General features: G+C 31.9%; 1 protein-coding gene across 1 annotated transcript; it reads right to left on the reverse strand.

The window, feature by feature from the left end:
• Positions 1 to 1,268: 1,268 nt before the first annotated feature.
• On the reverse strand, positions 1,269 to 17,978 carry LOC134248210 (uncharacterized). Its single transcript, XM_062730627.1, has 7 exons — positions 17,895 to 17,978; positions 10,126 to 10,491; positions 8,055 to 9,364; positions 7,791 to 7,848; positions 3,311 to 3,713; positions 3,039 to 3,217; positions 1,269 to 2,633 (listed from the first exon to the last, which is right to left on the reverse strand). The coding sequence occupies exons 1-7, from the start codon at positions 17,961 to 17,963 to the stop codon at positions 1,269 to 1,271; spliced, it is 3,750 nt and encodes a 1,249-aa protein (XP_062586611.1). The 5' UTR covers positions 17,964 to 17,978.
• Positions 17,979 to 18,797: the final 819 nt, after the last annotated feature.

Consider the following 18,797-nt stretch of genomic DNA (forward strand, 5'->3'; position numbering starts at 1 on the left):
CAGCAATCAATTCAGAACTGTTGTACAAACTACTGATATAATTGCTGGTCGAAGAAATCAGCACGAAAGGGCATAAATTGTTCGCAAGAGACTGAAAGAAGCTGTTATTCGTCCAAGACATCCGTACATTGAAAACCCACTAGCGCTGATACGTTAGAAAGGACATATCGATTGGTTTTCCCTTAGACTTTTGAGGGCAATAAAAATTATATTAATTGAACTTTTCAATTTACAACATACGACATGTTTGCTTTTTTCACAACATACTCTAAAACCAGTTTTATGAAAATAAGGTTTAAACTGGAAATTAACTTACATTATCATGTTTGATCTGAATATATATATATTTTTTTAGTATATAAAGAACTTTATTCGGTAATAACCAATATTTGCCCCCCAAAATCAAACTTTGACAAAGAAATAATTAATAATGTTCTTTAAAAGGGTATATATGCTGACTTCAAAACACTGAATATTTTGATTAGCAATGACGTACTATGTTTGCAATGACGTCACGAAAATGACGTAAATTTAAAATTTCCATGATTTGTACAGAAAAATGTATATTTTACATCGATATTTTGATTAAAAATCACCGAGCACAGATTTGATCAGGCTTAATATTTTGATATTATGTGTAGAATGATAATATCAATGAAATATTGTTCCTGAAAAAAACTTGTGCTCTATAAATTTTAAAGCTAAAATTTTTGAAATTTTGTCCATTTTGTCCTCTTTCTTAAAAATGACAAAAAAATCGAACTAGTTTGTGACGTCACAAAAACAAAAATTCTCAATAAACTACTTTGAAACTATAATATGATCTGTTAATTTATATTTCTTATACAATTTATAAGATTCAGCAAATATCAAGAATTTTTCAAAATTTGACTTTTGTGGGAGCAAATATATGCAATATACCGCATATAGTTCTTTTAAAAATTATTATTTATGTATTCAAACCATATTTTCTAATGATATTAGCTAACGAATTATTATAAAATTAAAAATCTAAGCGACTCCCCCCTCCCCACCGTAGAAATATTATAGATTACGTGCAAGTAGCTATTTGTACGTTAATATGTCAAGTCAAAAGCAGAGATGGTTACTTTAACGCATTGAAAAGGGATTTAAATCTATCAATTCTGCTAAGCATATTTCAACTACGTTCCTTCCTCCTCCCTTTTCTAATCCAAGTTGTTTTATAAACATCAACATTAGCTTTTTGCACTGTCAGTCCAAAGAGTTGAACTCTCTATATATGAGCATCATGAGAAAATGTATTTAAATCTCTCAAATCCAGATTGCGCACAAGTTTTTCGCTCCCTTTTCCTACCAGTTGTTTTCGAAAAATCATCTTTAACTTTTTGTACAGTCTTTTGAAAGCTTTCCACACTCTTATCAATTTGAAGAAATGTTTTGAATTCATTCAGCATCTTTATTCTTTTTTCATACCCTACTTGCTTTTTAGTTTCTTCAGCTTGTATCATTTGGTCAATTTCTTCAACAGCTGAAAAAAGACCAGGTCTTAAAGCAATTTCTTTCAACCTATTTTTGCACAACTCCATTTCATTCATCATTTCTCTTGTCGAATCAAAAAGACTATCTATGTCATCTTCAATTTCCTTTAGATATTTTTCATTTGTCATTTTCTCTCCTATTGCCCTTTCGTAACGTTCTTTCTTTTCTCGATAAGTTTCTATTTTTTTCTCGGTAACATATTTAAAAATATATTTTCCGTTTTTGTGCTGTTTCCAGTGGCACTTGCCGCTACAGACCTTGCAATTACCTTTAGAATCCATTGCAGAGCAACGAATTTTCTGGTCATCATCGGCAAATTCACAATTATCATGGCAAGACATGTTACAAATGAGACAATTGGTAACATGCTGCCCTGGGGGCAGATCAAGCTTTATCTGCTTTGTATATTCTGCTTCATATGTAAAATCCCGGTTACTTTCGATTTCATTCAGATGCTTTTTGAAAAGCGTTAATGTATTTTGTAATTCATTAATTTTTGATAGACCTGCTTTAACCTTGGGTTCAACATTTGCTAAAATAGCCTGCAGGTGCTCCCTTTGTTTAAGAACTTCTTTGGTTAACACAAGGCTCTTTGGTGTAAATAATTTCAGGTTTTGAAAGAAATCTTGAAGACTTTTATAACACAACTCCCAAAAATTAGGGGAAAGAGAAGCGTTTTGCAAATTCTTATTGCTTGCGAATAAAGCAGAATTATTGAAAGGAAACCAGAACCGAAAGGGTAGATCGGCTGCTTTTAGACAGGAGAGAACTGGAGGCTCTGCTCCGTCGGAAAATGTTATCAGTGTACAAATATTTGATTCAATATCTTTTCCAAGAAGAGACATTATCGAATAAAATATATTTGTCTGGGTAGCTGTAAGACGCGTGTCAGGGGCTTTGACAATAAAACAAACAGCATCTATGAATGATACGCCTTGTTTGCCTTCAGTTGAAAATAAATGACTTATTTGATCAACAATTGCCTTGTTCTTCTGGATTTTACGTGTATCTCCGAATCCTGGTATGTCTATGATGTTGAGAGTGTAGTCCAACCGACTTCCTTCTTGTGGGTCGATCTTGTATATGGTGATCCATTCTGCTGGACACTCTGCCTACGTAAGAATAATAACAACTATAAATACACATTCAATTATCTTTTTTCGTTTATAATATTTACCCTCAACATTAAACTTCTGTTATTTGTTTAAGGAACTCCTAATCATCTCCACACGTGAAAAGAGTATGCCTCACAAGAAGACATTAAATAACATCTGTGATTTTGTTGCTTAGTTGTTTTAGCCAGCAGAATTAATGACGTTTTATTATAAAAATCAGACAGTTCAGTAATATCTTTTTGCTACATGTATGTAATTTATTAAATTACACTTACTGGCAACTGCTAAAAAGAACTTCAATTACAAAGTACCCAAATTACTTAATAATAAGTGATTCTTCACACGCAATCACATTTACTTATTTCATTGACCAAATCTCTACTAATGAATAAGAATATCTACGTGATTTTCAGTCTTTTTTTCTTCATGATCTACTTTGACCAGGGTGAATCGGAAAGGGTCTTCAAAACTGACACCCAATATATAATTCATAAAACTGTCCACCAGTGTGCTCTTTCCCGATCCTTTCTCACCAACAAGCATAATTGTTCTTTCATATTCAATTCCAATTGAAGGGTTTCCTAATCAATGAAATGTTTTAATTAGTACAAGAAAAAAGAAAAATAACAACATCAATATTGTGTTATCATGAAACTTGGTTATTGTGAATATACCTAAAGTAAGATGCCTTGTCTTTGCACGGAGATTACAGGCCTCTCTATTTTCCTCGGCTACTAATTGGTACATTACGGGATCCGTACTTTTAATTTTGATAGAAAAACGTAGCATTTTTGTTGCTAAGGATCTGAGTGTATTGATGGGATCACTTTGTTCACTGTAAACTCCTTCCACGTCATTGGCAACACTTCTGACTTGGAATACATATGGGGTATTTGCCATAAGCCCACTTACAGTAAATCTGTTCGTTGTGTCATTTGTACTGCAAAACTTCCATTTATCATTTATGTTTAGACTTTTATATCTTATTTGATAATAATCTATTTCCTCCTCTAAAGTCTCCCAATACAGCTCCACAGAATCAGACTTCACATACAATACACATGGTTTACCCCGTATCTAGAATAAGATAAAAAGAATCATTCGAGTTTGCAATTTACCTCGATTTTTAAATTTTAAATAAAATATCTTTCTTCCGCTTCTAACACTTTATTTTGATTGGATGAATGATACACTATATCGTAAAATTTGGGTTGCCAAATAATTGCGTCAAAAACGTCTCAAACCACATGATGTCACGTTTAAATTTTGTAAAATTTAAGCTTCTTTTAAGGACAGTCAACTTTTCCATCACGATTAATGAGTAAATATGAAATTATAAAGAATCAATTTAATAAAATAATAGCCGTACGGTTTATAATTGTGTTATAACGTGCACAAATTGGAATAATAACGGATTATTACATTTTGCTTGATTACATTTTGCGTCGAATTCAAAATAGATTACAATAAAGCAAAATGTAACAACATAATTTTGAAGATTATTTAATTTTGCGTAATTACATTTTGCGTCGAGATCAATACAAAATGTAGTAATGCGAAATATAAAAATTCGATTTTTGGATTACTACATTTTTTATTGCTAAATTTTGTGTTGAGATTAAGCAAAGGCCAGACTGAATACAATTTTCTATAGAGTAGTGGCAGGAGAAAGGATAATGAAACAAAAGGAAAAATGGATTGATGCAGATTACAATAAATCAAAGCTACACGTATTTAAAATGAGCTTAATATTCAACTATATGCGTTGCAAATTAGAAACGTGCGTGCCGGGGCGAGGTTGCTGTTGGAGGGGGGTGTTAATTCTATTGACCAGTGTACGTTTGCATTTTGATAGACACATGCAATAAATAAAAAAAAGAAAGACTATTCATTTGTATAGGCGGGAGTTAATATATTGCTGGAAGAGTGTTTAGTGACAATTATGATTCCATACTGTTCTAAACAAATTTCTCTCGATCTCTTTCGTTCACTCCAATGATAAAATGGATTCTGCATATTCATAGTTATACAATGATCAACATATGAAGAAAACACCCAACCAAATGACCGCCCTCCTTGCTAGACATACACAAACATCTCCAATTTGCTAAGCAGTGTATACTTGCCGAGCATGCATTTCAATAGCTTATAATGAACTTATAGTCAAACTTTTGTAATTAGAAATGTTATTGGTCGGAAATCTCTATAGACTGATTTGTTTGAAAATGTCAATCACAATTTAATTAATGTTTTATAATTAAGTACGATGTAATAAATAAAAGTCAGAGTTAAATATGATACATTTAGATTAAGTTATGTAGGTAAATTTAGCCTCATTGTCATAGTTCTAAATATTTTGTAAAGCTTTCTTCCCACATGTTAACAAGTATTTATCTCAAAGGATTGGATGAAACTACCCATGGGATAAATCTATGCTTTATCCACGGGTAGGTACTTAATCAATAGCACCTCCGGTTTTGACACGATCCCTCCTAGACGCCTCATGATTCAAATTTACCAATACATGTTCTTGAATTGGTAAAAATTCTTGCTATTGCCTTATAAAATTAATAATAATGAGCACGGATTTTGTTAAGACTCGTATAATTAATAGAAGTGTCAAGTTTTAGCAAAGTATCCATATCGGTTACTGTAGAGGCGGATACCGGATGTTAACCTACTCTCACCCATAGAACGTTTAGCAACGTAGGAGGGTCATTCAAAAAGTTTGTAGACTTTTGTTATACTTTTTTTATTTAACGTCATATTTAAACCAATTTTGATACAAATTTTTTTTACAACAGATTCAAAGCAAAGAAATTGTAATATATCTAGATTTTTGTCGAAATTATCAAAGATTTAAGACAGTAAAAACAGGGTAACGGAGCAGTGTCAAAATTGAGTTTTTGACTGATTATTCACTTTACATATCTATAACCATACCTCTGTAAAATTGTCCTTAACTGAAATAAAATTCAAATACTTATATTTAGTATTGTTTCATTTCTTCAAAAGCTAAAAGTTAATGTAATTAATACATTGCTTTTTAAGATATCATTTTCTATAGACAGATAGCCTTGATTAAAAAAGCAAAAAATCATGACGTCGAAGGACGTCAGGAGCAGCGAATAGCTATATAATTTTGTTTTGCATTTGGAAACTTTAAAAACAAACTCGGAAAATGCCAGGAAACCAGGAAAATTCATAAAATGAAATGTGTATTTGTTTATAATGGAACAGACAATTTTTGAGGGGTCAAGACTTTATATTTGGCGATGAGCGTTCTGCAAAGAAACAGATTATAGTTCAAAATCTTGTCAAAAGAGTAAGTAACGTCATGAAACATGATGTGCGCTTCACTGTTGAACCTGTAAGAGCAGAGTTACATGGTAAAGGATTTGAAAACATTGACAATCTTTGTATTTAAGTTATACTCAAATTATTGTTAGCATACTTTGTGTCAAGTGTTATGGATACGTTTTAATGAATGGGGAATACAATACAAAATGTGTATAAATGAAAAGGCACTGTGAGTTTGAGAAATTTTCTTTAACGTTGTTTTTGACGTTACAATGTTTTTGACCGTGCTCCGTGGTGACAAAATATGCTGCTTTTAAAATTGTCTAACATGAGTTCCGTTTAATCAAATAGAATGAAACTTCAGAAATTTATAAAAAAAAATATCTTTTTACATATAAAAATGTACTGATATTAAACTTTGTAAAAATAATTTTATTATGACGAACATTGTCTACGTATTTTTTGAATGACCCTCGTACAATCTAATTAAAATTACGTGTTAGATCCGCTCGCATACTCGCTACTCGTTTGATAAAGCCAATATGAAAGCACACTACCTGGACATTATCTTTATTTTAAGAACACTTTATTGTTTGTGCTAAAAGGAATATAAAACTGAATAAATTATTATATTTGTTTAATTACATTTTGATTTATTGTATTTCGCGTTGTCTTCATAGTACAAATAAAATAACGCAAAATCTAACAACGAAACAGCACATTATTACATTTTGCGTTGATTTTGACGCAAAAAGTTATAACGAAAAAGGTTATAATCTAAAAATCGTGTTTTTACATTTTGAGTTATTACATTTTGCGGGGATCTTGACGCAAAATGTTTTAACGCAAAATGTATTTATCCTATTTTATTACATTTCGCTTGTTTATATACTCACCGTCAATGAAAACGCAACACTCTAATTTTAGGGTGAAAAGTATATACGGGTTATAAATATGTACAAAAAAGTTAGGACATCTTTTACTTTGCCAAATCAGTTATTTAACGGTTGAATGATTTTTTTCCTCTACCGGAAGTTGCTTTTTAGCCCTCTTCACAGAAATCAAATTTTTGCATTTTTAATAAAATTTTTAACAATATTTTGGGTTTTCGAGGTTTTGTAGCTGTTTATCATAAGTAATGTACTAAAATGCCGGGAAATAAACCATTCTTTCTTTACCGGATGTGATTCCTATATTTCCTCAAAATGACTGATTTTCATTGCTAAAGCTGGAGATTCTCAAAATAAAGAAAAAAAGAGCTGCAGATGCAAAATGTACACTATTTAACCACTCATCAGGCTCATGTGTTTCAATAGCATAAATAACAGTTTCTTGAACGGAAGTCCAAGAGTTACTATACTACGCCAAGTTAGAGAAAATTCGACCGCAGTATCTGAACAACAGGCAATTAAAAATGCCCAAGAATATTTATTTCGCTCAGATAAAGACATTGATAAACCTAATGCATGGTAGAAATCGGACTGCGTACATTTATGTTGTACATGGCGGACTAGCATGTTTTGATTAAATTGTAAGAAGGGGGAGGTGTTTTATTTAAATGTTATCTGTTCAGGGGGCTAAAAAATCAACTTTCGGTTATGGAATGAAAACCATTCAATTACTAAATAACTGATTTGGCAATGTAAAAAATGTCCTAACTTGTTTGGTACATAGTTATATCCCGTTTATAATTTTTCACCCTTTAAGTAGAGTGTTGCGTTTTCATTGACGGGGAGTATACATTTTGCTTTGTAACAGTTGTATAGATTGTGCTGCTTTTGAATATATTCTTTAATGAAAGTTATTTATACATCAAAAAGTAAAAATTGACCGTTTAAAACAATCTGTATTTACCCTTTTCTTTGTTTCGACATGTTCTTTGCTTTTCTCTGGAACTTCTCTTTTTTCCAGTCTGTGAGAAATGGATAATAGGTAATCAAAATGACAAAACAGCTCTCTTTCTTTTTTAATATAATGATTCCAAGCTCTATTAACGAATTAGAAATGATATATATTCATAGATATTATGCATGCAATTTTTTGCAAAAAGAAAATTATAATTTTAATGCAGATTATTATTTTAGATGAAAGATAAATAAATTAAAAAAAAACACAAACACTTGTGAAGGACCATCAACATTTTCTCCTTCCAATTTAGGTTTGGAATATTTGAGCATATTCGAGGAAATAACATGGCCTCTAAATGGTTTCTGTTTCAGATGCTGTTCTGAACATGTTTTGCACATAGGTTCCTCGCAATTTTCACAAAAAAAATCCGCTGATAAACTTTTATTTTCTCTTTTACAAGGCTCACACAGAAAGCTGTTGCCAAAATTATCAGTGATTTCATGCTCACGACTGAATTTCAGATGTATTTCTACGCAATTTTTACACAGGTGCTCATCACAATCATGGCAATACTTCATAGCTTTTGCATGATTTTCATCGATCTTACAAATATCGCATGACACATCATCTCGATTTTGAAGTTTAATAAAGCCAGAAATATCCGTATCAATTTTATGATTTCGGAATTGCTTTTGTTTGATGTGATGACCAGCGCAATCATTACACAATGGCTGGAGATCTGAACAATCTGTGCAATATGCATCAGCTAGTACGTCTTTTCCATCTATCTTGCATACATCACAAAAAACCTGCTCCTTTCCTATGTTTAGTAGAAGTGATAAATCTTTACAGAGTTTATGTCCTCGAAAAATCTTCTGTCGCATATGCTGTCTGCCACACTCAGAGCACAAAGGTTCTTGGTCATCGCAATCATGACAAAAGCAATTGGCCTTAGTATCTATGCCTTCTTCCTTACATACTGCGCAAAGAACAGAAGAATTACCTATTGTACATATTGAAATTTGACTTATATCGTCACAAATTGAATGGTGTCTGAATTGTCGCTGCTTGATGTGTTGACGTGCGCACTCCCTGCACAAAGGTTCTGGCTCATCGCAGTCTTTACAAAATGAATCGGCTTGAGTTTTACCCCCTTCAGTTGTACAAGGCTTGCAAAAAAGTTCATCGTTTTTGGGCAAATTTGCTATATCTTTGCTGATCATGTGATTTCTGAATAACTTTTGTCTAAGATGTTGAGCTGCACAGTCTTCGCAAAGTGCTTCTATTTCTTTGCAAGTCAGACAGAAAGAAGTAGCACGCTTGTGCTCGCCATCAAGTAGACACATCTCGCAGTTAATGTTATTGCTTTTTAGAATAGAAGCAAAAGCTTCCATATCAGGGGACAATGAATGGTCACGGAAAATTTTCTGTCTAATGTGATGTCGACCGCATACATCACACAATGGTTCAGGTATCTTACAAGAAGTACAGAAGCAGGATGCAGTTCGGTATTCTCCGATATCAGTGCAAAGAGTACAATTGAATGTTTTAGCATCTCTATCTATGTTATTTTGTGTAACCTGAAAATAAAAAAGGATCTCGTAACATCGTGTAATGTCCTCATTCTGTAATGCCTCTGAAGCCTGATGCATCAAAGAAATCGTTCAGTTTCCTTTTCAATATTGTATTTATGAGGGAAATATCTGCAATATGCAAATTTAACCATCACTTGAAAAATTTGTTGTTTGATAACGTTTTTTTAATTCTTCTTAAATAAAAATCAGCTTTCATGAAGTTATAAAAATCTTATGTAATTTGAGGTATTAAATGATCTTTAAAGTAGTCGTAGCTAGCAATTTCAAATTCGATCAATTAAACAGACTCGTTTAAATAATTATTTCGTAAGTTCAATCATGGTCTACACAACGACCTTGTCAGCAAATACTGACTGACATTTTTCATACTAATTGTTAGTTCTTAATTCATACATTGATTTTAATTCATACATTAATTTGATGACGGATTTTCCCGATATGTATCAATCATCTTAGGGAGCCTTGTAATCTGACATAATAAAATATTGATTAAATTAATAATAAAATAATGACAAGGAGAACACGGCGAGTGTGATCGATCGGCAGGGAATGCTCATTTCTCAATGGCACCTGTTCCCACCTCTGATGTTTTGGAGGTACATGTTCGCTCTGCTCCTTTTGTATTATGATTTTCGATTTTGAATGCTGTACTCATTAAACATAAAGGACATCTAAACACAGGTTGAAACAAGTGACATGGAGGAGTAGCATTCCCAAAAAATTATACAAATATGGAAAGGACGTACCTGTGCAAATTTTGTGTACAACTTATCCAGGTTGGTGCAGATGGAATGACTTTTAAATATCTCAGATGCTATATGTCTTTTTGAGCAAGGCAGGCAAAAATATTCTGGATCTTCGCATGTTTCACAGAACGCGTAGGCTGGAACCTTTTCATTCAGACATTCACAAATTTCGCAAAATAACTTCTTATATTCTTCAATGTCAGTGACAGTATGAGACTTGGTTGACCTTTGAAATTGATGACGCTTTCCACATGGATTACAAAGGTATATCTGTTCTTCTTTACACACCAATGATGCAGGTACCGATTCCCCTATTTCGTGACAAAGGTGACAATGACTTGCTGGATAAGTGTCTTCAATTTGTACCTAGTATGAGAGTGACATTTTCAGCTGATGTTGAAAGAGAATTAATAAGGCATATGTTTTGAGTAATATTACCTTAAGACAGGGGTTATGATCTACTGATCTTTTATTACAGATACAAATATTTAGTACCGTATGTTAACTTCATTTTTAATACCAGTTTTATAAAATGTTTAAGTTGTATTGATCGGGTAATTGAAGTTGGATGGTAAAACAATAAAACTAAGAAATTAGATCAAATATCTTTGTATTACAATAAAGAATCCAGTGTATGTGTGCAAGACAATTTGTCACCAGAAAGATAACGCAAACTATTGTCCAATTCTTAGACACTATTAAAGGGCAGAAGATGAGCTCAATAGTTAAAAACTCTCTAATCGAAGCATCGGACTAGATAAGCTATATCTTAAAAACGGCCTAAGAATATGCTAATGAACTATCTAACAGATGTAGTTGTTGCATTCATCTAAGCTATTTAATCCCGCATGTGCGGATCAAGATTTTTTTTCCAGGGGGGGGGGGGGTGTTGTTCCACCCCAGTCCAAAAAAAAAAATAATAAATCCAGAAATTTGACAAGCCAAAACAAGTAAAATCGCCCAAACTTCAAGAACCTATTTCGTATTTTCATACCAATTTAACACAAATTTACCTTTAAAAGGAAGGGTCTGCGTTTTTTGAGGAGGGTTCATGGTAACTATTTTCTTGCTTTAATATATAAATTTGATAACTCCCCCCCCCCCTCTAGATCAGCAAATGAATCCCTTATAGCTACAGATTCAATGAAAATTGAATGCATAACAGGTTTGTAGGTGTTGAGTACTCTGTATATTTTGCCATAAATCCCATTTATTACTATTAGCATCAAGGGTGGGACGTGTAATGTCCTAGTTCATAACCTTAAATTTTGGTAAGAGTTATTTCCCCCTTTGTAATAATTGATAAAATAAATAATTATAAAAATTACGGGCAAAAAAGCATTTTAAATTGTCATTTTATTCCTGTTTCAATGTATCTTCCCACCGGAGTATTTAATGATATTCTTATTATTTAAATTTTTATTTTCAAAAATGCTTTTTTCCATAGGCCCCAATGGAATCTTTGTTAATAAACTAATTCTTAAGTAGCGGAATTGTTTTTAAATGCTTCAATATAATATCTAAGTGTTTTGTACTTGACCACTATTTAAGGGTATTGAATTTGGTCCCATTAAGGGATGGAAATCCTTAATTTTTTTCTCTCTAGCACTTGTGATTTGAAGATAGCAAAATTTTAATAAGCCAGTTTTGGGGTATTTCAATGCGGTGACTCATTCGAGGTATCAAGAATTAAGCATAAAATCCCATGAAGTACATTTTTTGCACTTTAAGAAATGGATCTTAAATAAACACCTTCAAATGTAAGGTTATCTGATTTAGTTTGAAGAGAGAAGAATACATAACCAATTTACGAAACCAAATACATTGGTATTGATTGATGCCATTCTAAATTCTAAAGTTCTGTCAAGCTGTCAAGCTACTTCTATTGAAATGTACATTCATACAAAATTAGGAAATTCTTTTGCGTCTAGGAGAAATATTTTCCAAATGGTTTAAAGTATTAAAGCACATTAACTTTTACAAAATATTGTTCATACACAATTTGCCCAGGCAATTCTACAAGATTGGCTGTAGAAAATTAACTAGAGAATCTTAAGCAATGTAGAGGACTACTGCTGCTGGTAAAATACAATTGTAGCTAATAAATAAAGCAAAATGAACAAGCTAATTCAGAGAATTTGTGTCCCCCGCTTAGGGAAAAAGTAAACCATGCGCAGTTCGTGGAGGGGGGGGGGGTGTCGGATCCCCCTGACTTAAGTTGTAAATAATTAAATTTGTAGAATTATTAAATGTATACATGTATACTGAAGCAAATGAAATACAAGTATGTCAATATGCATATAAAGATTTGATTGCTTATTCTTTATTATGTGTATAGGAGATTCTTTTTACGTGGAATATTTATCACACTGTAATAATGATTTTATAACCTCATAAATTTTTCATTTCACATGCTGAATACTATCATTTAGTAAAAAAAAAGTATTTAAAAAAAAAAGGAAAGGTTCAACCGAGATTCGATCCCGGGACCTCTGTCATACGAAGCGAGAGACATGACCATTGGACCACGGTATCGCTTTACCGAAGATGAAGTATATGCAGAACTGAAGTCATATACATGTATTTATTCATGTTCGGTATTCTCAAAATTTTACACAATCCATGGTGTTTGATTTATTTAGCCTTTATTAAACATTTCTAATAGATGTAATAAGAACATAAAGTCCGCCGAGAACCTGTTTTATAAGCAATAACTTTCCTCATGCCCCTGCGCTAAAAATAGCGACATGTAATACTATAAATACTAATAAAACAAACGGGGCGGGGCACTTTGAGAGGGGCGAGAGGCGTCCTAGGGAGTTTTGGTAAAAAATTACATTGCATAAGCTCAAAATCTTCTTGAAATATCACCCGGAAATGATAGTATTACACACAGACAGAATGTATAAATTCACGACCTTGAATTTTGACATTTTGACCTCAAAATCAATAGGGGTCTTCATTAGGCCACAGGGAGTTGTTATATAAAATTTCATTGCAATAGCTCAAATGGTTCTAGAGATAAGGTGTGGAAACGAAAGTGTTTTAACAGACAGAATTTGCTAATCTATGACTTGACCTTTGACCTTTTGACCTCAAAATCAATAGGGGTCTTCTTTAGTCCATAGGGAGTTGCTTTGCTAAATTTCATTGCAAAAGCTCAAAGGGTTCTCGAGATATCGTGTGGAAACGAAATCGTTACAGACAGACAGAAAGACGGACGGACGGACGGACAAACCCAAATTAATATCCCTCACTTTTCAAGCGGGGGACAAAAGGAAGACATTATCCTTTGAACGAATAGATTAAAAATATCAGATGAATGTTGAAATTTCGCAGTAACAGATTGAGAGACTTTATAAAAAACAATCTTTATTTCTGTCTACGAACCACAACAGGTGAAAATAGAATGGGATTTCATAAAACAGTATTAAATGGACCAAATTTGATTTTCACTTTTAATTCATACACAATAGAGAAATATTATTTGGGAAAAAAATGTTTATTAATTGAACTGAAACATAATTTTTTGCAAGCATTAGCTAGGTAAGTCAAAATTGTTCAGTGAAATAATGCAGTTTTTTCATTACTTTGAAGCATTTAAGGGGGATGTACAAGCCATATTGGATCTAGTCTGGTGTAAAATAAGAAATATCAAGAATGCGCTTTATACTCTACTAAACTAGCCCAAAGTTACTCAAAGTGCTAATGCACTTATTACCTACTGTTAGAGACCAAAATTAATAAATAATTAAGTTTATTTTGTTTTAATTAGGAGGAAATTAATCATGTTAGAACTGCGCAGCTACAGCATTCACGAGATGAAAAATGCATTGAAAATGGTGTTAGTTTGATTCATTGATAATATGGCTACAACCATTTGTTTCTCTTTTTTCTTGTCATTATCCATAATTCTTGAAAATTTGATTTTTCATATGGGTGTCTTCCTGAGGCCATGTGTTTACTTCGTCCGCCATTCCTCTGTCACACAGAGTTCGAATAACATTGATTTTAGAATAAATTCGACCATAATAACATCAAGACAAGAAATTACTAATTAATAATCATTAGGTTATATTACTTGCTACTTTTATTTGTTGCATCGCATCGTCTGATTAATGTAAAAACGTGATTTTAACCCCACTCCAGCAAATCGGGAAAAACTGTTCTGTTTACAGCTCGAATTTCCTTGTTAAAATCATTCCACTGAGCACGTGGTTGGCATGTGCATATATCTGCTGTGGATAGATACGTTTATTACCATGATTATATTTAATTTTTCATGGAACAAGTCTTGATAATTTGTTGGTTTCGTTAAAACTCAAGAAAAAAGATAAAAAATGTCCTAAACATATGTGTTTACGTCGGGTCTTTTTTTTCTGTGGCGATAGAAGTTATTTTCAAATGGGGCACTGCAAGGAGGATGCTTAGCATTTAATTTGAAAATGTTAAACAATATGCAGTGCATGAAAAACAAATAATAATTACATGTCTTACATTCGAAAAGTTGGTACATATGTATATTTTGTTTAGCAGTTAGATAGAAACAATAGGCAGTTATAAGATTTCCTTCAGGCACCTTACATAAATAGTTAGATTTCTTGCAATGACCCACACATTGTATGGAGTAATGTTTGGACATAAAAACGCATCATATCTCATTATGTTGACAACGTTGTAAGCTCTCGCTCATTGAACATACGAAGCTTGATAAAATATATTGATTTGTTTCTTTGAAATTTAGAAACAAGCACAATGTTTGCAAAGAAAGGTCCATTGCACATGTTATGTCTATCATCGGGAAAAAAGTGAGAGGAGTAATGTTTGGATATAAAAACGCATCATATTTGGATATAAAAACGCATCATATCTCATTATGTTGACAACGTTGTAAGCTCTCGCTCATTGAACATACGAAGCTTGATAAAATATATTGATTTGTTTCTTTGAAATTTAGAAACAAGCACAATGTTTGCAAAGAAAGGTCCATTGCACATGCTATGTCTATCATCGGGAAAAAAGTGAGAGGCTACCCACCCACCCCCCGAAAATCCTATGTTTGTTTGTTTTTCTAAATAGTGCCAAAGATTCAAAAAGTTTGCATTACTTAAGTATGTGATGGAACATGTACTAGCCTTATAAGACCATTTGTTATAAAAATGTTTGGTTACCCTCTCTCCCGATCTACTGTCTATCTAGAAATGGCCCGACTCAATTTTTTTACATCCCATTACACGAAATTTTTTTTCTTTCGTCAACAAATATTTTTAAATTTTAAGGAATTTTTTTCTCATAATACCGACCGAATAATTTTTCCCTGAGTTGGGAGGACCACCAAACGTCATTTTAAAGATGGTATAAAATAATTAATTATGTTTATTTTTTTTCCTTTACTCTGTAAAATTGTAATTTTGACAAAATGGGCAAATTAAAAAAAGTTTTTTTTTTACTCATTAAATCTTCTAACCCACTCTGAATGATTTCATTCCTTTTCAAATTTTGCTCCGCTGTAATGAAAATTGTAAATGTTTATTTGACAGAGCATACGAGGGGTGATCAAAAAGTAAAAGGAATCTTAGGTATTTGGTTATATTATTGTTGAAATATTCGAGTATTTTTCAAAGTGTAAATTGAAAGTCTTTGATAGCATATTGCTTAATTAAAAACACATCCCAAGATAACATAACAAGTATCAAATTTAACCATCTGCCGTCCTTCACTAAAACGATCTATCCAATCATTGATTGAATTTAAAGGAAGTCATTTGTCTTAATAAACTGTGAACAAATTCTTATACAGTACTTCAAAGGCATTTTTAAGATATACCATAAATATTTTAGTCGTTTGTTGAACGAGTTCCACTGAGACAATCATTTTTCGTCACAAGTACATGCAAAATGACGTCATTTTCACATTGTGAGCAAAACTTCAGCATATGCTATTTATAGAACTTGTGTTTGGCAATGTGTGCACCAAATTTGTTTCTAATCTGAATTGTGGTTTTGAAGATACACATGTATAGAAATAGTTCGCGAACTTTTTGATCAACCCTCGTACTATTAGGTACTAAAACAAGGTCATTCATATCGATTTTATGTGTTTAATTTCTTTCTGTTTCAATGGTGATAATTAATCTTTTAATAGATATTATAAGTTATCTGTGGCAAACTTACAAACTCTCAATTTTTAACTTTGATGGTGCTCATTTTACCTTTACTTGAATCAAAGAGTTTTAGATTTTTTTTTATATCAATACGTTCACTATTTAACAACTGTTCGATAATAATACTAAATAAATTACTTCAAGAAACGCTATAACACATTTCCTCTTTTAAAAGTGTTCATATTATTTGAAATATTTTGCAACTGTAATTCTCTTCTACATTTAAAGATTGTTATGTCCCTCCATATTAAGAAGAGGTCTGGAAAACAAAATTCTGTGCTAAAAATAGACCACGTGCTGCTATCCATGAACTACTTTCATGGTTCTTTACACTCTTTTTGAAGACAACGATACATTGTTTTGAACTTGAAATTATCATATAAAAGTGCAAAATTTAGACATTTTCTCAACAAATGGTTGTAGAGAGAACATTAATGCACAGTTTGCGTATTTTTTTTTGATTTTTTAAGGCTTTGCTGAATTCTGTAGCTGCGCAGTTTTAAGGAGCATATCAAAAGCATTTTTCTGCAAAAGTATAGATTATATATGCACAACATGCATTCAGTTATGCATATTTATTGTATCTTTATCATAAAGACTTAAAATTTGATCAAAATATAATGTATTTTAGCCATCTGAAGAAATGTTTACATTTTGTTCTCACTGCACTAAAGGTGGCCGTACATCCCCCTTAAATAGTGAAAGTGGAAATACTTAAACATATATTCAAGTAACCTTGTTTATGTAATCTAGTGTTCTATTCAATTTTTTTCATCCTTTTATGTTATTATTGACATTCAGTTACTTGATATCAATAAGTTTAAAGCACATTATTGGTCATTACATTTTGATTGTATAGTAGCTGTATAGATCAGATAAGGATATTTTTATCATCGCATAAATGTTGATAAAAACGAATGTATTGAGGCTAGAAGCTATTATTCATAGAAATGGAAGTCAATGAACGAAACACTTAAAACAAGGCAAACTCAGGTATAGTTTATTTCCCATAATAACAATAGAAATTTTAAATTAAATGAAATAAGCGAAAGGCACTAAATAGAAATTTCGCCAACTGTTATACCTTTACAGTAAAAAAAAATACCGTTTCAATGCAATGGGGCATTGGGACAATATAGTTGATGTGTAACTGGTCAACTTTTTTCCCCACAAAACAATGTAAAATAAATTCAGAAGATTCTGTCGATACATGTTTAATTAGATATTGGGACTCAACAAAAATTTCCAATTCATATTTTTTGGTCTACCGAACATTTGTTTTCAGAATTTAGATTAATTATTAAATGCATTCTGTAATGTACAAAATACTTCATCAACCCTTTACTGAACATAAAATGGGACATCTTTTCCATGATTATGTCATGTACAGTACATTACAATAGTGTATAGACTTTTACTAACGACAGAAATCGTCAGTTGTTTACTAGTTCATCACTTTTAAACATTAAAAAAAAAAAGATAATTACATTTTCTAGAATTGTCAGAAAATTTTATTATTAGCGTGAGATCGTAGTAAATATGGGCTGTAAAAATTAGGTCCTTTCATTTAAATGTAGTCTTAACAATGACAAAGAATTAATTCTACCTTCTCCATGCTTGGCCCACCGACTTCGCCTGGATCCTTATCAGGCCTGTCACGAACTACTTCTTCCATTTTATTTTGGTATTGTATATAAGCTAACCTGTTAAAAATAATGCATATAAGTTTAAATCTGTATTAATCCGATATGCAGGGATTCGGTACATTGCCATAATGAGAGCTTTTGATATATGTGTATCACTAAGTGTAAAACCTGGATTGTTGCAGAAAAAATAGGAAATCAAAATAAGTTTATTGAGAGTTCCATTTTTATTTTCAAAACGATATATTTATAGTTCCATACAGCAATGGGAGTGTGGTTTTAAGTAACGAAAAGTCGTTGATATTAATTAGTTTTTTCCTTGAGAAGTAAAAAATAATTTTTTTTAATGATTTACTGTCTTGAACATGTTTTGAATCTTTATTTGTAAGGATTTTTATATATATAATGTAACAATCAAGTCAAAGTACGGTAACTCAAATTTAATTTAATTTTCGGGAATATATTTATATTATTATTTATATTATTATCAAGCCTCTTGCGATGCTTTCTAACTAGAAATGCGACTTATTTAGCTGATTAGTCAAATCATGTTGCATTACTAGTGAGTACCACAAAAATACTAAGGACATTAATGCTTGAAAAAAGTTTTTTATCTGCATTTGAGTCACCGAGTAGACAGAGATCTACGATTTCCCAGCAAACATTTACAAACAATATTTATAAATATGATTTATAAATACACAAAGTTCAAAGGTTTGTAAAGCGTTAGGTGGGTAATCCGCTAGATCTACACATATTTACGAGATTCAGTGAATAGAAGTTTCGTATGCATTTTTGTCCCAAAATGGTAAAAACTGAGGTTCCATGCACTTTATTTAGTATAAATATCTTTGGCTGACCATAAA

Source organism: Saccostrea cucullata, unplaced genomic scaffold (genome assembly GCF_032062105.1).
Source record: "Saccostrea cucullata isolate Sc308-1 unplaced genomic scaffold, CSIRO_AGI_Scuc_v1 ctg1948, whole genome shotgun sequence".
Lineage (NCBI taxonomy): Eukaryota > Metazoa > Mollusca > Bivalvia > Ostreida > Ostreidae > Saccostrea > Saccostrea cuccullata.